A 25,495-nucleotide genomic window follows, 5' to 3' on the forward strand; every position below is an offset into this window, starting at 1 on the left:
TCCGTTTTCCTACTGCTATCCCTCAGCCTATAGCGGGAGTGGTTGGTTGCGCCTACTCCCTCCCTCAGTGCTCAGCAGACATGATCCAACCCCGTGAGTGCCATCCATGAGCTCCTCCTGGGCCTCACTCATTCCCGACCATTTACCTCCTTTCTGCTGCACCAACATTAAGTAAAGGTTTTAGTGAATCTTCTTGACAACAGAGAAAATGTGTTGTGCCCACTTTAGTTTAGTGATGGTCACTTCAAAAAATTTAAAGCTGCTCACCCTCTCCACAGCATCCCCTCCAATACAGAAAGAAACTCTGCGATCAGCTTTTTTGCTGCTATTAAGGGTCATTAAGGGTGGTATTGTTTCCCTGACCTTCATTAAGTCAGCTCTTCTCTGTAACCTGTGTTATGATTATTGCTGATAAGGCCTATGATGGTTGTGTCATCAGTAAATTTAATGATGGAGCTGGCCAAAAAATGCAGAAGAAGGCTCGCCACACTAGCGTGTTATATACGGTCAGCATAGAGGATGTCATGCTGCCAGTCCACACATCTGTTGGTTTAAAAGTCCAAAATCCAGTTGCAGAGGGTGGTACTTATCATAAATTGAGGATTTTGGTGGTCAGTTGTGATGGCACAACAGTGTTAAATACTGAGCTGTAATCTGTAAGTAGTTTTTATTAACCAGATATGCCAGGATGGCTTGAAGTGAAAAGTGAATCAATGTTCTTTCTGGACCATTTGTGACAATATACAAATTGTAACTCATTAGGACTGTCTGGTATACTCTGTTTCATGTGTCCTAGCACTGTCTCTCAGAGCATTTCATTATGATTAGAGAGGGTACCACCAATCTGTAAATTGACAGTCCACTTTTGTTTTCTTATGCACAGGGATAATTGTCCTTTTGAAGGAGCAGAAGACTACAGATTTTTTAGTATTATTATTTGTTTAGAATTGCATTAGGTCTTTCACAAACCTGATTTTGTGAACTTCCAGTAAATGTGTGCTTACAATATAATGGGACCTTTGTCTGCTAGTATTTCAGATTTCAGCCTGTCCTTCCTTTGCAATGTGCAGAATAAAAATATATCATACAAAACAGAAAACATTTTTGCTGAAACTTTGCCGTACTAAAATAATGTAATCAAACTTAATGGCATTTACTGCATTCTAATTGTTTTTTTTTTTTAAAATACAGGATACAGTAACCTGGACATGGCAAGGTTATAAAGCGTAAGTTGGTGTAGCTTTTTGTTCTTGCAACAAAATGAACACTGTAATTGTTTTTACTAATTAATAACAAAGTTAATTTTGTTCCTTTTATTCCATTTGTTGCATATTTTTAAACTACAACAGAATTACAGAAAATCATAGTGCATAATTTAATTATTAACTTATTGATCTTATACTGAAACTATCTCATTAAATGACTAATCATTTTTGTGGTGATGAATTCTTCTCTTATACTTAAGAAAAACTAAACATGCCCATTTAGTTCAAATTAGCCTGCAAATAATTGTATTTACTTTGCTGGACAGGTCACCAATGCCTTAGCATCCGTGTCTCATCTTTGGAGGATTTTTTACTGCTCTTCAGAACCTGGTGGATTTACATGATAACTTTTTTCTTGATAAATGACAGGCCCTGCACATTGTAATTGCATACTGCCCAGACCCCCCATTAATACTATTCAAAAACCTGCATGCCTTCATTGCCATTGCAGCACATCACTGATTGCCATGTAGGATTGTTTGTAACAGAGAATGTAGACTGGTGTCCAGTACGAACTGATGTGTCCCAGGTAGATAACGGGGTGATTCTGGACCCGGATGGAAATCTAAAACTGTTATTTTACCAAGAACACTTTACGCTTCACTGGTAAATTGTGATGACTTTCAGTGCAAACAACATAAGCACATTTTGTTTGCTTCCTGTAGTACTTCCTATTTAATCCACTTGTCCAATAAAAACTGAAAAAGAAAAATAAATTATTTGCTTATACCTCTGCACTTAGTCATGCATTTACAGTGAAACCAGAACTAAATATAAAAAAGTCGGATTTGCTTGCAGGCTGTCAAACATTTAGCACCTTGCATCCTTGGGCACTTTATTATGAATGCCAGTACAGGCAGCTTACATGAATGAATGCATTTTACCACTTTATTCACAGGTTGTAGTGCTGCATGTTACAGTATGTTATTAGCCAAATGCAAAATCAATTATGTATCTGTGTATGCAGCAACCATCTATTTTTGCGTATATTATTAGGTTTTTTTGGTAAAGCCAGCAACCTTGCCAACAGTCACCCCTCTGGGATGTGAACACCCTTCCTGACACTCATCAGTCTGAAACATTTGAGACAAAGGAATAATGCCTTTCCCTCGTGACTATTTGGATTTTTGAGTGTGAAAGTTCATCCTGTAATCGGCTCACACCACTTGAGCTTTGTCATATATTTATCACAAATAACATTAGAAATTAATATTACACAGTCAAATTAATCTTGAAAATAACTAAATTTGTCAAATAAAATTTATAGCAGCATTATGATTTATGCATATGCATAATATGCAATATAATGAAACTAGATGGTATAGAGGGATATATTATAGAGTCCAAATGTGTTTTTATTGAGAGTCACATACAATGTCAAGAAGTTTTATATTTGTTATTTACTAAATGATTTTCTTATGCATTCTTGTCAAAATAAGTTAAATAGGTGATAACTACAATATTACTTTATGTAAAATAATGGAATAAAAGTAAATCTTCAAAATTCAAAATTATTTTTATATGTAACTGTGACAGGTCATATAGTTTAGGAGCAACTGGAATATTATAAATAATCTTGTCAAGTAGGTTGTATCATGTTTAGAAATAAATTAAATGCTTCATTTATAATTGGACTGAATATTTTCCTACAAAATTTAATAGTTTTATTATTTATTTTCTGTCACAGGAGAACACTTTTGTTACTGACTCTCTGTCAACTATATACCAAAGTAGAGATTGAAGTAAGAAAATTTTACATACTATCTTTGCAACATTTTTGACTTGTTTAGAATCTTGTTTTATTTTAGCCTTGCACACTCCTGGCAAACATCATAACATACAGTAGAAAAAAAGTATTATTTAAACTTGGACTGGTGTGCCATTCAGTTAAGACCTACTATGTTTTTTTTTTGTCCAGCAGTCTGTTATTAGCCATTTTTTGCATATGACTCAAGAAATGCCATAGTTAATCATCCCATAAATTTACTAGTATTCATACGGTCACATGTAAAAGAGCAACCAGGCAGTTTATTTGGCTGAAAGCATTCACACCTAGAAGTTTTATCGCAGGCAGGAAGCGGGCTTTTGCAATGTGCTTTAAAAATTTGTTGGTAAGTGGAGCTGGTCAAATGCAGAGTTTATTTAATTTGAATTATAAATTTGCAAAGTGTACCGAATCTATTAACAATACTAGAAAATGAACACTGATAAAATGTAGATCGATACTTGAAGTAAAAAGGGTGGAATCAAAAATGCATGGTAATGTGTTGTTGCTGTTCTGAAAAGTTGCACAAAGCAGCACTCATCCCAATTCCTTCACTATCGCTTTTCTATTGGAGCTGGTTTGAAGCCATATGTAGTGTATAAATTGGGAGGTGACTAGTTGCATCTGTTGGTTAACTGGGTTTAGAAATGCATGTTTGGACTGATTTTCAAATATGGAAAGCCCCTCTCCATTAAAGTCAATATCCAGAAACTGTAGTTTGTTTTTTGAAACTTGTTTATTCAGATTTAATCGTCATGCAGGGTGTCTTACATGTGTCTTATGAACATCAGCATATTGTTCTGATATTTGTATTTTACCTGCAGTTTTCTTTCTTTGTTCACAAATATGTGAAATGAGACTACTGAGAATTTTACTGATTCTCTTTGGGATACTTGGCTATGTTTTGTTCACAACCCAGCAATTTTCTAGTAGATTTATGAGACAGCAAACATATGTGAAAGGGGCAATTCAGAAATGAAAATATGATTCTTTTCAGTTTCTTCAACCACACGTTCCAAGTGAAGAAGAGAAAAGTGACCCCAGCCTTTTTGCAAGTAGAGTCAGGAGCATAATGGCTACGTAAGGATGTCATCTTTATCAATAAATAACTTCCTAATTTAATTTTTTAATTTACCTGCTTTCTTAGTAGTACTTACGACCAACTTAACCTTCTTAAGCATATTGAGTATTTATTCACAGGCATTGACATACTTAGTGGAAATGTCTGAATGTATTTAAGTATTTAAATTTTAATTTCATGGTTTTTATTTGTATACAGTAGTAATATTTTAAATGTAATATTTTAATGCACACTTGAAAAAAAGTTTATAGTATATTAAAATACAAACTTTATATGTTATAGGTCTCTTGCATTACCAGTGACCGATCACACTTATGAAGACTGCAGACTTATGATATCAGCAGGGGAGCTAACTTTGCCAATGGAAGCAGGTTTGGTGGAGTTCACCAAAATCAGCAGGAAGCTCAAGTAAAAATACCATTAATACCACAATATAACTCTGTAAACTGTCTTTTGTTGGCATTCAATTTCTACTGTATAATTCTTTGTTTAATTTTACTTGTATATATTTAAAAGTCTTGTATGAAAAAAGTCAGGTATAAATATATACAAGCAAATCTGTGATGCTAAAACTGGGTTTTAAATTCAGTAAACTAAAAGAGAGAGAGGTTAGGCGCATGTGCTGATAGTGCGTTGCCATTTTTTATTAACAGTGGCTGGAGTGCTAATCCTGCTACCAACCTCCAAGTTTTCCCTGTAAATTGGAGGACCTGCTTGCCGGGCTGGATGTAGATTAACGTTATACCTAGGATGAAGTAATTGCAGGTTAAGAGCCCAATGGAGTACAGTCATTTCTGGAGTTCAGTAACTCAGTAATATTTAAAATCATTAGATCACACGTTAAGGATGATTAGATTTTTTTGTCTTTGCCTCTTCTGACCATTTAAAACCAAGAAGTTTGATTTAACTGCCATCTCTAAATTGATCTCAGGAATAGGGTGGCTCTTCCATTTTTATTGTTCACATTAGGAAAATAAACCTTGTTGGAGGGCCGCAGTGGCTGCAGGATTTCATTCTAACCATCTTCCTCATTAGTGACCAGTTTTGGCAGCTAATTAACTTCTTTTGCCTTAGTTTTAATTAACTTGAATCATTAGATGTCTCTTTTTTCCTTAATTAGCAGCCAAACAATATTGAGACACAAAGCGAGCTCACCTGTGTCCATCACACAATATCTAAAAATAAAGAAAGGTGAAGGTCTCTGTAAGGTTGATCCCTCAGGTCACTAAAACATTTTGATGGTGTTCTTAGAAAAAACAGAAAAATCAACAGTTTTGGAAATGTGGCAGAATGAGAGCAGCAGCAAGCCATGGAATCAAATAACAGGTTTAATTAACAGCAGGAATCAGCTTCTCATTAAGAGATTGGTTGGAGTTGGAAATCCCAGTTTAGCTGATCATCTGTAGGCTCGTTTCACATCTCATTTCTGTTTGGCTATCATTTAATGAAGAAAGAAATCATTTCAGAGGACTGAATCCTCCAAAACAGGGCTATTAAAATTAAGGAGTGAATTAGCAGTGAAAACTGATCACAGATAGGAAAAAGGTTTAGATTGAAAACCTGCAGCCACTGCGGCCCTCCAGGCCTGGAGTTCGACACCCTGCTTTAGACGAAGGAACATTTTTTGCACTTTTAAGACTGGAACATATTTGTTGTCATTCGTATTTAATACATTATAGGACTTATAAACAAAAAATTGTCTGAAAATATTAAAAATTTTGAATGATGGGTGATTCTTCCATTAATTTATTGATTATAGTTCACTGCTAATGGCAGCTTTGGAACATGCCCCAAAAACTGATACAAAATGACATGCTTTCAAACATAATGAATTCCATATACCAGCACCCATACCTGAAGCCTTTCCTTTAATATAACATTTTGTACGCTTTCAAAACATTTAAAATGACACCAGTAAAAAGTCTATTATGTGCTTGCTTGAACTTCAAGATATCTCAAGGAATGTTAGAAATAAAAATTCATATTTTAAAATCTAAGACATTTTTTCAATACTAATAAATTGCTTACATTTTTTGCAGTCTTAAATGGGATAATATCAAGAAAGAATTAGAAGGTTTTGCCAATGTTGCAAATTCAGCCAAAGGAGGAAGAATTGGGATTGAAGAATTTTCCAAATTCCTTAAACTGCCCATCAGCCCAGTCCTACAAGAGTTATTCGCCCTCTTTGACAGGGTTAGTGTTTTGTTTGCTTGGGTGTGGCACAATAGTTAAAGAGTATATTGTGTATACAAGCTGACTTTGCTCAGAATCCCTTTGCTAGACCCCATTACCATATACTGTACGTCTGTATAGAAACAAGTTGCAGTCAGTCATTCTATAGATTAACTAATGATGGCATACTATAGCATGTTCAGCAGGTATAGTGCACTGTTTATAGAATTTGCAGTCCCGTTAGCTTTTACTGGTGAGTTATTTTTTGTGTTAAAGCTATTTTGAAGAGTTGTGATATTTCTGTAGTCTTAATAAATTAACTTATCTAATTAACTTATCTTATCCCCCTGCAAATCTGTTTTGAATTAAGTGGGTTTGAGAGTGACCTGATATAAAACCTCTTCAATTAAGTATAATACTATATCAGATAAAACTTATATCAGAGAGATATAAATTACTATAAGGAAATATCTTCCCTTATATTCACCAGGATGTAGGTTTTTATGCATTTAATTTGTTCATTTTCTATTGTTAAAGCCTTACATTTTAAAATTTTCCGGAGATGCATTAGGCTGATGATCATTGTAGTATATACAGTAAAACTTTCTAAAATCTTTCAGTGTAACCAGCTATTTCCTAAATTATGTGTGCATTCTAATTATTGGGCATAAAAGTGTTATTTGTGTTGTATCTCCTGTGTTTTATTATTATTTAGGCCAGTTATGTGAGCAAGAGCTGATTAAAGTGACTGAATATATGTTACAGCAAAGTGTACTTTACTGCTGGTTTTGAAACTGAGAGTAAGTTAATATTACTGCATCTTATGGAAATAGGAAAGTGAAAAGTTGAAATATATAATAAAAAGATGATTGAATAAAATCTTAAAAGTATGAGACCTAAATGAAACTATAAAGACTTCAAATAAGAAATGCACACTCCCGTTTTAATCCACTCAAACCTGTTTAAACAAATTCTTTTATTTTTTTTAATACATTCTATTTATTTATGTATCAAAAGAATTTTTGTTTGTAACCACTTAACATTAAGTCATTCTAAAATTAGTGGATTTTTAAAAATCTTTTTAATTAAAAATGGATTGCATTTTTTCATCCTTTAGAATGGAGATAGTACCATAGATTTTAGAGAGTATGTGATTGGACTGACTGTTCTTTGTAGACCTGTTAATAATGAAGAAACAATTCATATGGCTTTTAAGGTAAGTAGGATTTTGTGTTGTTTCTAATTTGAAGTGTATAAAATTGCTTCTGGTGCAGTTCAGGGATTAATATATTTTGGTTATATTATATTGTAGACTGATATATATGCAGATATTTTGCATGTGCCTTGAATGGATTGCCTTGGAAATTCCGTTGGTAATAAAATTAACTGATAGGTACTGTGAAAATAAAGGTCAAACCATTATAAAATGTATTAATCATGATAAGTTTATTAAATCTGTTGAAATGTGGTATTTGTTTTTCTGGTTGATTTTAGACCTTTTTCTGTTTTTTGTGTAGCTCTTTGATACAGATGATGATGAACATATAACAGAAGATGAATTCTCATCCCTTTTGCGCTCTTCTCTGGGGATTCCTGATTTGGATGTTACCAAACTGTTTCAAGACATTGATGTGGATGGGTCAGGGAAAATAACATACGGTAACTATTTTTGTTTAAGTACTAGGGAGCTCTGCCCCCTGCTCGCTTTGCTCACCAACCCCTGGGTGGGTGCTATGTGCTAGCCACTTCACGCATCTGTCACTCGTATATGAGGAAGCAGATGTACAATTTGTTACATATGCATAATAGAACTATTTCCATTACAGCAATTAATTAACCATTGTAAAAAATAATAAAATATAATAAATTGAAAGAAAATCATGTTTCATGTTGCGTTATAGGTTTTCGTTCTGTTTGGCTTTGAAATTAACACACAAATACTTTTGAAACTTACACTTTTACTGTAAAACTTCAGTAAAAACTTTTCGTCAATATTGAATTGAATTTTGCTTCCATGTTTAGACTTACAGGGTAGGATTCAAAAGTAATGAGCCTTTGTTCAAAAAGACAAATTTATTGAGCAAATCGGTACAACTAATTAGTAGTCTTCAAAATAGGCACCTCCTGCATCAATACACTTTCGTAGGCAGGCTTTTCCATGACTAGAAGGCATCCACGTAGGCCTGTTCCGGGATGGTTGCAAGGGCTGCCTTGTCATTTGCTTGGATGTCCTAGATCGAATCGAAGCGTTTTCCTTTCAGCGCTGATTTTAAGCACGGAAACAAGAAGAAGTCAGAAGGCGACACGTCCGGACTGTAGGGAGGCTGGGGGACCACCGAAACGTTCACCCGGGCCAGGTAGGCGCTCACGATGAAGGCGGTGTGGCTGGGCGCGTTATCGTGGTGAAGCTTCCAGCTGTCCTTGATGTCCCTTCACTTGCGCACGATGCTTCTTTTCAGCCTTTTCAGGACTTCCAAGTAGTAAGCAGCATTCACGGTCTGTCCTTGCGGGACAAACTCGTGGTGGATGATCCCCTTCACTCCGAAGAACTTGATCGCGTACCGTTGCTCTAACGAACTTTCCATTCCGCCGTGTAACGCACTACAGCATAGGGGTTCCCGTCAAGGCCGAAAGGAGCTTTCAGAGCGGTAGGAGCTCCGTTGCGTTGTGAAGCCAACACTCACCGTCGCCGTCGCTTGCAAGTTGGGTGCGCGGCGAGGTACGTTCGCATCAGAACAAAATGAGGCTCATTACTTTTGAATCCTACCCTGTACATCGTGCCAATGCAACGTATTAACTGCCCATGAGTGAATATTGTTTCTTTTTCTCTAATAAATAAACTGACTTTTTCAATTCTTTGTCCCTGTGATTTGGTAATTGTTATAGCAAAAGCTATTCTATCGGGAAACTGTAAACATTTTAATACAAATATATATCAAAGTCTCCTTTGGTGTCTAATGTCTAGATGTACTACATTACCTTTCTTGTCACCTGTTAAAATTTTACATGCCAAAATTGTTTGACCAATTTTGAATACAACTAATCTTGTCCTATTGCATAGCCCATCACTTAGACGTAAATTACGCAATAACATTACGATACATCCTTCTTTCAACAGTAATTTGGCCGGTGTTAACGGTTATAGATATTCTATGGGATATTGTAAGTTGATGTTTTCATCTTCCGCACCATTACCACCAACTGTTTCAGCATAGTCTATTGATACGCATTTAACCAATTTGCCATGTTAATTCATTTGACTTCATTGTTTCTCGGTGCTGGGATTACCCATGTACTCATTTCTTCTGTTGATAACCCTTCGGAATGAAATTCTTCAATAAGATTTGGACATAATAAGTCTTTTTTTATTGGGAACTTAAAGTGAGGAAGACATAAAAATTTATAAGAGCTGAGCGTTCAGGGGCTGTGTCTGATAAAAGCATTCACACGAATGAGAGGTGAGAGGACCGTGGGCGTGGTTGAAAATGGTTGAGAGGAGGGTGAGACTTGAAAAAGTCTCTTGGCAATAGTCTCGTCTCAAGATTTTCTTTTATAATAGAGACAGCATCTGCTGATTTTATTAGCAAATCACCAACGTTTGGACCTTACAGAAACATATATGCACTTGTCCAGTTTTTAAAAGCCATACATAATTAGGTAATTTATTGTATTCCAACATATGTATCTATCCTGCAAGCTTTGTGTTTTATATTATAGAATTAAGCTCTTGGAGTAATGATTTTTTTCACCTCTTCACGTTACTGGGTAAAGGCGTTATAGGCAGTTGCTTGTTTGGCTGTTTCTTCAGCAGATATAAGATCTATGGATCTTCAGTTTCCTATCTCTCATTGCCAAGGGACAAGATAAAGTATTCGTACATTTAGTAACTGTGAACATGGTATATATGGAAGCAGCTTAATATATGTCTTTGTATTAGTATATTTTAGTTTAAAGCTAAGACAGTATACGTTACAGGTCAGCATTGTTAAATGTTTCTGAAGAAATGTGATTTGATTAGATTACGGCAGCAGCCTAAATAAAGCAGTGTGGTGTAGTTACTCAGGCAGTGAACCTTAATCTATAAGTTGCTAGTTAATTTCCTGCCTGTTGCTTTGTGACCCTGAACATGTTATTTTATCTGCCTCTAGTCTATCTTTGACAAAAATGTAAACACACATAATGCATACTGATCACCTAAGATAAAAGAATCAAGACAGATATATAGTAACACAGATAATTCTCATGCACTTGCAACAGCAAGTAAAGCTGAAACTGAAGTTAAACAAAATCTTCACTTTTAGCAAACACAAAGCTAATAAAATCCCCTTCAAAGATTGTATGACCTTCTGCTTGCTCATTACAAGAGGACAACTGCTGTCGAAACAGGAAATATGCTTACAGATTTGTGCTCTGATTTAAGTTTTGTTTGCTTTTATCTTACAGAAGAATTTAAGGATTTTGCTCTGAAGCACCCACAGTATGCCAAACTATTCACAACCTACCTTGACCTTCAGCGTTACCACGCACTGCAAACAGAACAGGAACCTGTTATCACACTAGCAGAAAATAAAGTTGCTCCTGAAATTGCTAATGAAGACAGTACTTCAGACAAGAAGGATGACTGAATCCTAATTCTTCGTGTTACATTTTATGTATGTAGCTTCAGTGTTAATGGGTGTGTTTGTATAATCTTCACAAGCATTTATACTGTTTTTCTCCCTCTTCATAATGGGAAAACAGCCTTCTTCAAGTCAATTTTGACATTTTTAAAAGCCTTCAGCATTCTAGAAGCAACATCCAATTAAATTAGAGACTTAGAAAAGAACTACTTTATCAATTTTTTTCTGTTTTTAAATCGAGAATTTCATTTCGTTTGACTAGTAAAACTGAAGAGCTTCAAGCTGTGGCATACATTATGCAGATACTGACCCACATAGAGCACATTGCTACACTGGGCTTTGAAGATGCCTCAAGATGTCTCCATGGGCACTGTGCAAAGGCTAAACTGAGTTACTCAGTAAATCAGAAGACAGTTTAGGAGGGTTTTCATTTCCTTTTCTTTGCTTCACCTCTTTACATTAGTTTATTTGGGAAATCACTTTTGTAATATATATTTGATAATTACAAGAAGCGCATATTTTAATTTCAGTCAGCCACCAAAATCTAAAGCAAATCCATATATATCCAGTCCAATTATAAATAGAAATGTATGCATTTAGAATGTAACATACTTCATAGTATTAAAGTAAAATCTAAATAGGGCTTGATTAATGTAGATTTAGAATAAAAATAGCAATAAGAATACATAAAAGAAACAGTTAAAAATATGAGGGAAAGATCTGATTGAAATGCAGCACTGCTGCCCTCTACTGATTACTTGTCTTTTGACATTTAATTTACTGTGTAGTTACAGTAGCAAAGGAACTCCAGTAAAGAATTTGGAAAGCATGAACAAAACCGTATAATGTTTTATTAAGCAGAAATGACAGAAATTTATTATATGCTGTATGATGTACTTTTCTGAATTTGTGTGTGTGTGTATTACACTATATATATATAGATAGAGAGAGAGAGAGAGAGGATCAAACCTCAGACGTCAGCAGCTGAGGCTTCAGCCCCTGGTTTGATTACTTCACAGGGTGTAGATAGCAATATTGCATAGGTCAGAATCACAATCCGATATTTGGCCAGTCAATAAACATCCACCATGTCCTCTCAGTTGCGAGAAGCAGATCATAGACAGGCTATATAGTACCTGCCAAATAATAATAATATATATATATATATATATATATATATATATATATATATATATATATATATAATTTATTATTTGGAGCCTAAACCAAACCTGGTATGGTAGCCCACCTTCTTAACACAGTACACAGTATATATACACATACACACACCCCTGAAATAGGATAACTGTTCTCAGGATATAATGATGCATTACACGTATAAAAAAACTTTTTTCAAAGATGCTGTGTGTTGAGATGAATTTGACCCATTGCACCTCCCATTGAGTACTACACACCCTCAGAAAGGTACTTTAATTGAATGGATATAGTGGCTTTAGATATACCCTAACTAATGCACAGCGTAACGCACAGAATTTATTACAGTTAGTTTTTAAAGTAACTTAACGGAATCTAAGCAATGTACACATCAAATCCTCCTGGAGAGGAGAGCATGCTAATATCATTTGCCTTGTTTGTATATGATTGCTTCTGTTGATTAATAAAAGAAAGTTGTATTTTATTTAGTGCCTTTAATAGCTATTAGCATTGCAGGGCACTTTACAAATCAAATAATGCATGAGTGCATGCACAAAAGAATGTATGAGTAAGGAAATCAGTTTTTAAAGTAATAAATACACCACTGTTTAAAATGTAAACATTGTGACTTGAAATACTTTATCATTAGAGCCAACTTATGTGCCTATGTGACAGAATTTATGTGCAGTCTGTATGCATTGTCCTCTACAAAAAGCTGGAATATAAATTTTTATTTAACAATTTTGTATATGTTTATGTAATAAAGAGTTTTACAAATGCAATCACAGTATATCGCGTAGCTTTTATTATGTTACTAACAGCACAAGTTTCATGCCTTTGTATTTGTTCCACCATCCCTATCTCCATATTCAATCGACTAGACAAGGCTGCACTTTGTAATTAACAGTAATTGCAAGTCTTTGTATAACTCACATTCATTATGTTTCATAGTAAGTGATGCCACAATCCAATTTATAAAACACATCATATTACAGAATTCTGCAAGATAAAATTATGCAAGACATTTAGATTGTAAAAAAGTAATATCTTTAAGTAAAATGGCAAAGATCAACCCAAATAAGAAAACAATGTGCCGTTTTGAGTGTAGGAGTATCATTTTCATGGCTGTATAGGTAAGAGCTAGTTTAGGGCCGAAAGAACATTTAAAATCCAGTACATCAACATTTTAAGATAGAGATACTGCTGTAATCAAAAGATCTTAGCTGCCCTACCAGACTGTATGTGGTAAGCATTATAGATACAGTATTCTACCGCAGTCCTTTTGTAACTGAATAGCATGGATTTGAAAATAATCCTAAACCAGGAAGAAAGCCAACATAAGCAGGATGGGTTTTCAAAACATCAGTATAAGGCAACAAACAGAACTGCAGCTGTTGTGGGGAATGCTGAAATGTGAACAAGTCAACAGTGATTCGCGAAATTGAAATTGACCTTAGTGTCATATTCAGTATCTATAGGAGTTGAGTACATTTTTTAAAAGCATTTCTTGTGGGTAAATGTTTAAGTTTAAACTATAGTAATACAGTACACATGTAATAAATATTTGGGCATCAGAGATTGACAGGTGAGGTTGCATAATAAAAAATATTAAGTGGTCCTGGGGGCACACTGTGGCTGCAGGTTTTTGTTCCAACCAGATTCCTATCCAGGGACAACACCTGATAACGCTGATCTCATTTAATTAGCTGTTGTTTCCCCTCTTCTCTTATTCTACATTCAGAGAAGCACAGCAGCATGATTTTTACATTTAATGAGACATTTCTGCTTTTGCTGTAGATTTGAATGCTTAATTCTCTTTTGTTAATTTCATTATATTTTGCCCTTTATCTATGCAGTTTTTCCCCTTCGCTTTATCTTATTAATGACAATTAAAAATGAGCAGAGCAGACACGCTGGCAAACACTGAATAGTCAAAGGCTGCAACTACTTTAGTATCAGACCCACTAATGAGTAAATAATGGATTAATTAAACAATTAGAACACCTAGAAAAGTCGAATGAAAATCAAGATGAAAATATTGTTAAAAAGAAAAAAAAAATACATTATTCCCATATAACTGCTTGGTATATTTTAATTTATATATACAGTATATTTTTTACTAAACTTAGCTTTCTAATTTCTATATTGTTCCCAAAACACAGAACTTGGGAAATAAAACCTCACTTAATTAGCCCATGAGGCCAATTAAAACAGAAGCTGGTTGGAACAAAAACCTTCAGCCACAGTGTGCTCTTAGGACCCAGGTTGGGAAACACTGTATTAGATGACAGAAGAAAGTTTTTGGGGAGATATTCCAGACAAGCAAAACAATGGAGCAAGTCACAAGAGAAATAATGTAAGCTTGGTCCAAGTTAGGAGAAGATAGAACCAAAGCTTCACCTCTTGACTTCCATCTGGATTTTTTTTTCTCAATTCAGTTTTTGGTACATACTTGACTAAAGATAATCTTACCCCAGCAAACAAACAGGTAACAAAGCAATGTGACATTTACATCACACATCTTGTTAAATATACAGTTTAAGTGTAATAAAGTAGTTTTTATACTTGATTTTGATTACTCTTGAATGAGAAATCTCAGTCTAGAAAATTAAGATAAGATAATCAAGTTTAAAGAAGATATGGTCAAAAAGTGTCAGAAGAGGATAAAAATAAATGAGAGGAAAGAAATAAAAGTCTGCAAGTTAGGTCTGTTGTCTTTTTGGAATAACCAAAGACACTTATTTGAACTACTGGTTTACATTTATGCAGTGATGTCTGAGGAGGCATACATCTGTCTTACTCAAGGAAAGTATACTTCCAGGTATGATTCTCACCATCATTTTCATGATATTCCCAAAGAGAATAATATATTATCAAGAAGGAGCATATACATGTTAGGAAGGAACAAACCAGTCTTACAGAAATTAAAAATACCACTGGAAAGAAAATGTAGGCTGCAGATTATTAGCATACTGTACAGCGGTTTTCTAAGCAGTAGAATATCACTATTCAAAAAATGATAGTATTATCAATTCCCTTTTAATTTTTTTATTTCCATTGACCAGTTTTTTTCCTCCTGTTACAGATTTTTGGTTTTATTGATTAGTGCTCTGCTAGTAATATTTAATGTTAATATTCTAATCATTGTACATATCCAATTATTTATTGTGTGTGTATATGCAGCACACCAGAAAAAGTTTCAAAGAAAAAACATGAAAGGACAAAAACAAATAAAAAATTAAGTAGTAAAGAACCAGCCAAGACATAAAACAAAAAATGTCTGTACAACTAATTCGCTTTACTGTAAATTTTACCTGGTGTTGGTGTTAAAGGAGTCCCTATCACCTCCCTGCAAGTAATCATCACCATGTGAGTTGGTATTTCCTAAATAAAGATAAGCAGGCTGTATTAGATAAGTGTCCATAAGTTTCAAATAACGATTGAAACACCTGCTAATCTGGACTATTTCCACCCGTTTTAAATTAAATATTAGAAAGAGGAGTGAAAAAGTGAAGGGCAGAGATAACAAATATTAAAACAGCGCACTTCGGAACTGTTTTGAAATGCACTGTCTTAACAGAAGAGGGAGACAACACACTTTCTTACTCAAGACTACTGGAGAATCTGCTGTTTTATCGAATTTGGTGCTATAAGAATACTAAAGGAGCTTTAACACTTACTTATACTTAGATCTGTCCATCCTCTCTTTATGTTTTGTCAATGTTTATACATTTTATTTAAGAGAATTTGGGGAATACAAATGGGGGAGTAACGGTTTTAACTGTCTTGGCTCTATTTGTTTTGATAACTGTATGGAAAATGCTAGGCATCAGCATTAATTTTTGTAATCAACATTGATAAGGTTGCAAAGAATCAATCAGGTCAGGGTCTCCAACTGCCTGGGGAAATGTGTCGACCCAAATTGCCAACAATCTGTGGCTGTAATCAGATTGTGTCTTTTCTAAAACCTGACGAATTGAACATAATTGCCAGATGCTCAATAGGCCTTTTAGTGAATGATTGGATGGGCCATATTAAAATAAAGGTCGCGTCCCTACCTGTTCCCTGGAATTTGTAGTTATATTTGTAAAATAAAGTAAAGGTTTCGTTTGAAGAACACATCTAAGACCCAGGGATTCACTAAACAATACAGATACTCAAGATAAAATGGCCATAACATTGCAGATTAATTACTTGCCAAATGATTTACAGAGACTGTTTGAATGGTGCAGAGTACCTGTTGGATAGACACTTTCTTTCAGTGTTGGAACAGAAAAACATTTAAATAAAACACAGTTACTAAGTGGCTCTTCTCCTTACCATAGAACCTAAGTCTCCAAAAATAAAAATCTGAAGCAAAGCTTGCTGCTCATTATGAAGGAATGCATCAAATAAACTGCTAATTGAAAGATTTTTCAGATCACTACATTCACCTGCTACTTTGCCTCAGTCCTGCTTTTAGTTCCCATACGGTCTTGCAGTTTCAATGGGATTAGTAAATTGTCAAGCTATTCTCATTTTAGTATTTTACTTGTAGCTCACCATTTTGTTGCTGGTGAGGTTCTGGCCCACCCTCACTCATCTTATTCATTAAATTAGCTTAACCCAGGTTGAGTTACTTAGCACCAAATAATGAAGAACACTTGTTTCCTTCCTTTTGCAAATATAAAACCTGCATTTTACACGAGCACCACATTAACATTACTGCCTTATAGTTTCAGAAGAATAGTCATTATCTAGGTGAAGTCCACATTTTCTCCTCAGCTCTGATTGGTTTTCCTCCTGCCTTCCAAAAGATTTATCCAGTTAACCTTAGTCATGTGGTAAAATTAACCCATGTGACTTTATTTTCCCACATACACTGGTATTTGCCGGAGTGTGTCCTGCAAAGGGATGGTGCCCTATCCAGGGTTGGTTGTTGCTTGTTGCTTGATGGATTTCAGCTCCCCACAACCCTATGTAGGATCAAGGGAGTTCAGAAAAGGAATGGGTAGATGTAATTGTAAGGTTTCAATTAATGGAAACTTTCTAATCCAGTTAACCAGTGTATTGTATTTATGAGATACATCAAAACATTAAGCACTGCTGTGAAATTTATTGTAATTTGAGACAAGTCAAGTAAGCTGCAACATATTATAAAGGTATGCTGAATTATGTACTTCAGACAAGAAGAAAATGCTCTGTAATAAAATTCACTTCAATTCAGCATAGTGAGGCACAACAAAGTGCTGTACATGAGGAAAACATACAGTGGCACATAGTGAAAGAGCCTCCTAGTCTGATGTATTGTGTTGTATAATAATGAACAATGTGCTAAATTACACTTTGAGGCCTAGCACAATAGGAAACAACGACAAAACATAGTCAGAACATTTTATTATAGCAAAAGGTGTTGTCATACAGTTTGTTCCTCTGCTATACTTCAATCAGTGCTACAGCATAAGGTATGGTTAAGGTTAAGCACAGTCGTGATCTGACCACCAAATATGAAGTCAAGGCCATCCCTGAAGATCAGAATTTCTGTTTCCTGACATATGCAAAAATTTAATTGCATCAGGGTGCTACCCACACAGACAAGTAAAAGATTTATGGCAATGAATGATTGCTGCTCACTGTTTGAAGGACCACATTTGCTGACACAAAGATAAGAGCTTGTATTCATATAAAAGTTTCAAAGCTAAAATGCCACAGATCAGACAAAATCACTTTCAACAAGGCTAAAATGCCAGGAGAAACAGTCATTACTAGCTGTATAATGACCCCTCTGATACATGCGGAGCTCAGTCCGTTTTGTGGAGTGCAGCACAGGGTGATTTCACTGTTTCAATCAATTCCTGTTTTAAACTTTACTTTTTTCAATAAACAAGCTTATATTTCTCAGCTCCTTAACTATTTCAATACAGAAATGCCCATGTTATTTGGTTTTCTGAGATGTCTTGTTTTTAAATTCATTGGGCAACGTAGTGATGTTATGGTTTGTATACTTACTTTTCAAAAGTTTTAGAACATCTGTAGGTTGTGACCTGTTAGTTGTTCCCTGAAGGCCCATTTGTAATATTCTTATATTTTCTTTTTTGCAGCTTTTGAAAACCTAAACACTAAATTTAAAGCTCTGGCAGTGTACTGCTTACCTTTTCACTATTTTAGGTCTTTCATTGCATTTCAACTGATTCAGTTTGAGGAAAAACTGAGATGTTCTAAAATCTCTGATTGGTGGCATACCTATTCTCCAGAGTCCAGGGTTCCTGGTCCAGTCACTGTCTTAGTGGAGTTTTCATGTTCTTCCCCAGTCTTTCTTTTGGATTGATTGGTGACTCTAAATTAGCCAAGTGTGAGGCAGAATGCCCTTTGATCAACTGCTTTGAACCCAGTGCTGTTATAATAAACTTTGTCCTCCCATATCCTATATTACTATATGCAATTAATGCATTTTAGCACAATTCATGCTAATGAATACTGAAGAGGAAATGTTAAACAAGTTACAACTACTGATCAGCAGTTTGAGGGGCCTCTTGAAATGTCACTTTTTAAAAATGTGTTAATTACTTTCATTTTATATGTAGAAGTTCCCATCAGTTAAATGCCCCTGTATCATTTATTCACTAAGATATACTTTATGTCTGCATCCGCCACACCTTCTGTTCAAAGAGTTAAGTACAATAATACTCACATGTTTGCATAACAATTCTCACCAATAATGTTTTTCTATAACAAATGATACCAAGCATGAGACACCCATTAATTGGTCTACACACACCCAATGGCAGGTGGCTCTTAAGGTTAACTCTAAATGCTGTCATCATCATCACAACATCAAGGCTAAATGTATTATTACAAAACTATCTTAGTATGAACAAAACATCTTAACTAGTACACTTGCTCATTTTTAACAAATTTAAACCGTAATACTGTATACTTATAGACTATCTAAGACTTTGTACTGGGAATAAATCTGCAGTATTATTTTCCTAATAATAAATGACTTGAAACAGAAAAGGTACAGTAATATTTTCAAAACTTGTAATGGAACAATACTTATCCCACCCTGTAATATTTTTAGAAGTTCTATTGAAACAATACATCCCCCACCCCCATATAAGTTATGCTATGCTATCTTGTCAGCATTCTTGACAAGTTCAATTGTTACACGATCTTATTCTCTGGTGACTCTTCTCACAGCTTAGGGTCTTGTCATGTCTAAATCTGGCACTGCCGAAGTCCATATTACTCCACAATGAGCATCAATCTACTCATTGTTAACTGTCACTCGCATATATATAATGTTTTCTGCTTAACTGAACTCCTTATATAATTAGTTGGCCTTTTCTGCACAGATTCTGTACTGAGAAAGACAATTCAATTTGTAATTTGTCTTTATTTGTGCCTTTAATGCCCATGGAGTTCACCCCATTAATGGTGACAATTAATAAAGAGCCAACAAGAGCACTAAGGACACATGTTACCTAAAAAAACAATCAATTAAATACACACAGTAAAGATGGCAAAGGACACTTTAAAAATGACAATTTACCTTGACTTGCAGCTATGGAGATAAGTTTCCAAATGTGAAATTGCTCAGATATGTGATTACAGTTTCACTGTATTCTGTACATGTGACACAAACCTTTAACTTTAAAACTTTTTTCTCTCTTAGCTGCTCATAATATATCCAAATGCTAGACAGAATTTTGAAAATAGTACTCTGATATTGAACAATATTGATGGATAGTCTAGTAGCTGCTTTTTAAGAAGCCTATTTAAATAATGTTTACAAAACTCTGTCCAATAAATGACACAGTTGTTCAGTCTTCTCCCTGTATACAGAACATACTGTACTATCATTAGCAATATCCTAGGAACAACCTTGTTAATGGCCAAGCTCTTCATCTGTTGAAATTTTGGCTCTTAAGTTTTGAACTTGAAATCTTTATACTTAAAATTATTCTTTTATTAAAACTGACACTAATTAAAATACTTTTTTCATCCATCCTTCCATTTTCTAACCCATTTATCCAGTTCAGTGTTGTGAGGACCTAGTGCAGCACTGGATGCAAGATTGCCACAGGTGTTGATCTGGGAGTCAGTACACTGTAGGTCACATTCATAGTTTCGGCTGTATAGCCTTCATCGGGTATGCAACTGAAAAGGAAAGAACATTTGGTTTTTCAAAGAAGTATCAGGCATGCTAATTGATAATGTTCTGGACATAGTAAATTCGTCATTAGATACGGGGGTCTTCCCAGACTGTCCTCAGACTGCTGTAGTTAAATCCCTTCTTAAGAAACATAATCTTGACCCCTCGGCTCTTGAAAATTTTAGACCCATCTCTAACCTGCCTTTCTTAAGTAAAGTTCTGGAGAAGGCAGTCATTATGCAGTTAAATGACCACCTAAATAAACATGCTATTCTTGATAAATTTCAGTCGGGTTTTAGAACAAATCACAGCACAGAAACTGCACTCATTAAAGTAGTAAATGATTTGCGAGTGAATGCAGACAGAGGGCGTTTATCTGTTCTCATCCTCTTAGATCTGAGTGCCACATTTGACACCATTAATCACAACATTCTTAGAAATTGCCTTAGTCAATGGGTGGGCCTCTCTGCCAGTGTCTTAAATTGGTTTGAATCCTACCTGACAGGGAGAAAATTTTTTGTTAGTTGTGGGAATTACAACTCAAAGACACATGATATCCGATATGGTGTTCCACAAGGCTCTATCCTGGGTCCGCTGTTATTCTCAATCTACATTCTTCCGTTAGGTCAGATTATTTTAGGGCACAACGTGAGCTACCACAGCTATGCTGATGACACACAGCTGTACTTATCAATAGCACCTGATGACCCCAATTCTTGTATCTCAGAATGGATGAATAGTAACTTTCTCAAGTTAAATAAAGAAAAAACTGAAATCTTAGTGATTAGCAATAATGGATACAATAAGGGTATTAGAAATAAACTGGATACATTAGGATTAATAGTCAAGACGGAGGTAAAAAGCTTAGGGGTAATTGTTGACTGTAATCTGAATTTTAAATCACATATTAATCAGATCATTAGGACAGCATTTTTTCACTTAAGAAACATAAGTAAAGTTAGACCTCTTATATCACTGAAAGATGCTGAGAAATTAGTTCACGCGTTTGTTTTCAGTCGACTAAATTACTGTAACGCACTCCTCTCAGGACTACCCAAAAAAGACATAAATCGTTTGCAACTAGTGCAGAATGCAGCTGCTAGAATCCTAACTAGGAAAAGAAAATCCGAACACATTTCTCCAGTTTTAATGTCACTACACTGGTTACCTGTGTCATTCAGGATTGACTTTAAAATTCTTCTTATGGTTTATAAAGCCTTAAATAATCGCGCCCCATCTTATATATCGGAATGTCTGACACCTTATGTTCCAAATCGTAACCTCAGATCCTCAAATGAGTGTCTCCTTAGAATTCCAAGAACAAAACTTAAAAGAAGTGGTGAGGCGGCCTTCTGCTGCTATGCACCTAAAATCTGGAATAGCCTACCAATAGGAATTCGCCAGGCTGATACAGTAGAGCAGTTTAAAACACTGCTGAAAACATATTACTTTAACATGGCCTTTCTATAACTTCAATTTAACTTAATTTAACTTAATCCTGATACTCTATATGTTCAATTTCCTCATAATAACTATTCATGGTGGCTCTAAAATCTGTACTGACCCCTACTCTCTTTTCTGTTTCTTTTTCCGGTTTCTTTGTGGTGGTGGCCTGCGCCACCTCCACCTACTCAAAGCTTCATGATGCTCCAACAATGATGGATGGATTAAAAGGCAGAATTCTAAGTGACCATCTTCATCAAGCCCATCCGTGAGAACCCTAAATCCAATGAGGACTGTTCCACTTATGTTAGGTAGAATGCCCAGAGGGGACTGGGCGGTCTCATGGTCTGGAATCCCTACAGATTTTATTTTTTCTCCAGCCGTCTGGAGTTTTTTGTTTTTTCTGTCCCCCCTGGCCATTGAACCTTACTCTTATTTGATGTTAATTAATGTTGATTTATTTTGTTTTCTTATTGTGTCTTTTATTTTTCTATTTCTTCATTATGTAAAGCATTTTGAGCTACTGTTTGTATGAAAATGTGCTATATAAATAAATGTTGTTGTTGTTGATGTAACATATATGAAAGGCGAAGAAGGGAACAAATTAAGTGAGATTAGTCTGGTTGTAATCAAGAGATGTGAAGTGTTCTACAATAAGCTTTGTAATGACTTTGATCTTAATGGCTCAGATGTACTCCCTAAAATGTAGCTGTTCCCCTGTTCCAAGTAAGTAGATGGTTAGACACTTCCCACAAGAAACACAGTAAATAAAATTTTTAGACTGTCAACAGTCTTATTGTTTAATATTGATTTTACCAGACAGACCAAATATAATGTTATTGTTGTGACACAACGGTTCCTGTTATACCTCAAAGAGCATGGTGGAAAAAGTGAGCTACAAACGAGAAGTTTGTATGAGTTAGATGGTCGAAGGAAGGTGATTAAGGGATGATTAGGGAAAAGGGCTCCTGTGGAGAGATCACTTCACAACCCTTGATCACTGCCACATTCAGCTCTCTGTGTTCTTTCTCAGGGCTTTAAAGACACTAAGCTAAGTGAAGCTAAGCTCATTCTCAGACAGGTATCACATTTTTTTCCAGGTCTTAATGACCAGTCTTTCCCTTCATCTCTAATGGCAGCCTTTTCTTATGTACTCTTAACCTACTCCTTTTATTTTTTTCCCTGGGTTTATTCCTTCCTTCCCCTCCTATATACATTACCTGCTCTTTTCTTTCCAGTTAGATAAATGTACAAATGTATAAAAATGTTCTAATAACAAATATATAAAATATTTGAATTCTTATGGTTGACTTATGGTTCACTATTCATTGATATTCGCCGATTAACCTAAAACATATATGTTTAGGATGATGGAGGCACACCAGAGTACTTGTAGGAAAGAAAATACACAATGAAATGAATAACCTATACACAAATTTCTCTCCGTGCAGTTGTGAAGCAGAAGTGCAAACCATACCACCATGTTTTTGCTAATATACAGTATGCTAAACAGTTTTAAATGTGTGCATGTAAAAATTGAGCATGTTTTTCCCATCGCTAAAAGTGTGTGTATGTATGTCTGCCCTTCAATGGATAAATAGCCCATCCTTCACTGATTCTTGGCACAACATAAACCTGATGCTGTAAAGATAGGTTATGATTTCCCATTAACTTGGAATAAAACAAATAGCTTGCTCAGAAAATGCATGAACAGATTAAAGAAAAAACTGTAACCACAAATAAATAAAGCTGAATATCTCTGGATATAAAAGATACAAACTGACTACAGGTGAACCAAGAAAAAAAAGAAAATCAGCCTATTGTAAAATTAAGAAGGGGGCTGACAGTCTATTAATGGTATGAGTATAGAAACCTATTACAAGAGAGAATAATTAGTCCAAATGAAAGGCAATAAAATAAAGAAAGGCAAAGAACTGCCTCTGAATGGAAAAGATAAGGAATTCATCATAAAGGTTAATGCAGCTAATGAAATAAAACATGGTTTTAACAACCAACATATAGAATTAAATAATACATACAATAAGGTATTCAACCAAAGCAGTCTGTAAGTACAGAACAACACCAGGTTGTACAGTTCACAGGGCTGGCCTTTCAGCTTTCACTTCAAAGTTTGTTTGTCTTTTCTGCTTGTAATTTGTCACTCCAACGCTATATGAATTAGTGGGCTGAGGAAAGCCAGGCAAAACAGGCTTGTCATACTAACCTCTCAAACAGAAATATAAGCCTACAACCAGAAGCAATACTTGCTTTTTACTATATGTTAGCTGACAAGTCTGGTTAACAACAGGGCCATCACACTCTCTCAAGATATATTAAGCAACAAATATGCAAAGAGTCTTTTGTTAATGGTAATCTCAAAACAGCTCCCAAAGATCGAGTCCTAGATGACAACATACTTTAATGTGGGACTTCAAAAATATAATAACTCATGGTGCAGTCTTTGGAATCATATAAATAGACACACTCGTCATGATTGCAGCTTTGGCTACACACTAACATAATCCCATGAAATGTTTCCAACCAATTTATTCTATAAAGCCCCCAGATCATTGTTTTATTATCATTTCTTTAATGGTGATTAGCTCAGTAACATCTGAAAAGCTTCCTAATGGCCAGAAGTAAACAAAACATTTTTGCAAGATGAAAACTTCCTTCTATACCTATCTAAAAATACCCTGCTCAACAAGACATGCATATGGTCTAAATTATGACAATGTTCAAAACTGCAGTCCTTATTAGCATTTTCAGTTTTGTTCAATTTATTCATATGTTAAATTACCCTGGAAATTCAGCGCAGGCAGTTTGAATGTAAAAAAAAAACACTAAATCCTTATCAAGGTAGTTACAACCACAGTTAAGCAATTCACCTGAAGAATCTTGCAAAGTCCTCCATATAGAGGGCTTTGCATGTTTGTGTCATATTACAGACTGTCATCTACTGATCCACTAATATTGATTTCTACAGCCTTACTAAGTCCCATAAAATTTCCTATTTAATGCTGAAAGACACCCACTCTTGTGTTATATCTGTAATCAGATTCTATTACTGATTAGAACGTGAGGGTCAAATCTTTACACATTATTTTCTTTTTATGGCTGTGTTGTTATAAATATGTATTTTCTTTTAAGATTCTCTACATTACACCCTTTTGGATAATTCTAAAAATGTATGAGTATGTGGCCAAGTATATTATTGAACAAAATCAACACATCTTTTTAGTCTCCAAGCTTCAGTCTGACAATTTTTCTTGTATTTATTATTTTTATATTTAATTTCAGATTCAGTCTAGGTAAATCTAATCTTTTCTCATTGTTTGTTGCATTCTACCTTCACAACTGATTCTTATGAAACTCTACTAGCATAGAAAAAAGAAAAAGCTAGAAACAGGGTTTGTTTGTCTATGCTCTTATAGGCAATAGCAGAGGTATTCAGTTTCCCTGACTGACAAACTTTGTGCATAATTCACTGGCACTTAAAGCAGCTGCACAAAGAGCTCTTTTTTTTCCAAGAAAGACTTCCTACCCTCAAATGAAGTTGAATCCCTTCACTAACTGTGATCAGCTTCAAAGAATGCACTCCCCAGGAATGGAGTTAAATTTTGCCCACCACCAAAGCAAACACTCCAATTAACTTGCATGATAATCAATGTTTCACCTATCCATCCATCTACTACCCCAGAATGACACTAACTGTATTAACCCATAGTAATCCATAGACTTTAACTTTTTTAATCAATAAATACATCAAATAAATATATGTGTGAAAATAAATGTCTACCACAAAATGTTATGTTACTATTTCACAGCTAATGTGTAAAAAAAGCATATATATAGTCAAAA

The 25,495-nt window shown here is 35.0% G+C and overlaps 1 protein-coding gene across 1 annotated transcript in view; it reads left to right on the plus strand.

The window, feature by feature from the left end:
* lpcat2 (lysophosphatidylcholine acyltransferase 2) overlaps positions 1 to 12,839 on the plus strand; it is a 68,451-nt gene extending 55,612 nt beyond the window's left edge. Inside the window, 8 exon segments of the mRNA XM_039762926.1 lie at positions 1,192 to 1,226; positions 2,953 to 3,007; positions 4,028 to 4,110; positions 4,394 to 4,519; positions 6,151 to 6,304; positions 7,401 to 7,499; positions 7,801 to 7,942; positions 10,727 to 12,839. Coding sequence (XP_039618860.1) covers positions 1,192 to 1,226; positions 2,953 to 3,007; positions 4,028 to 4,110; positions 4,394 to 4,519; positions 6,151 to 6,304; positions 7,401 to 7,499; positions 7,801 to 7,942; positions 10,727 to 10,908 — 876 coding nt within the window. The 3' untranslated portion in view covers positions 10,909 to 12,839.
* Positions 12,840 to 25,495: the final 12,656 nt, after the last annotated feature.

This window comes from Polypterus senegalus, chromosome 9 (genome assembly GCF_016835505.1).
Source record: "Polypterus senegalus isolate Bchr_013 chromosome 9, ASM1683550v1, whole genome shotgun sequence".
In the NCBI taxonomy this organism is placed as follows: domain Eukaryota; kingdom Metazoa; phylum Chordata; class Cladistia; order Polypteriformes; family Polypteridae; genus Polypterus; species Polypterus senegalus.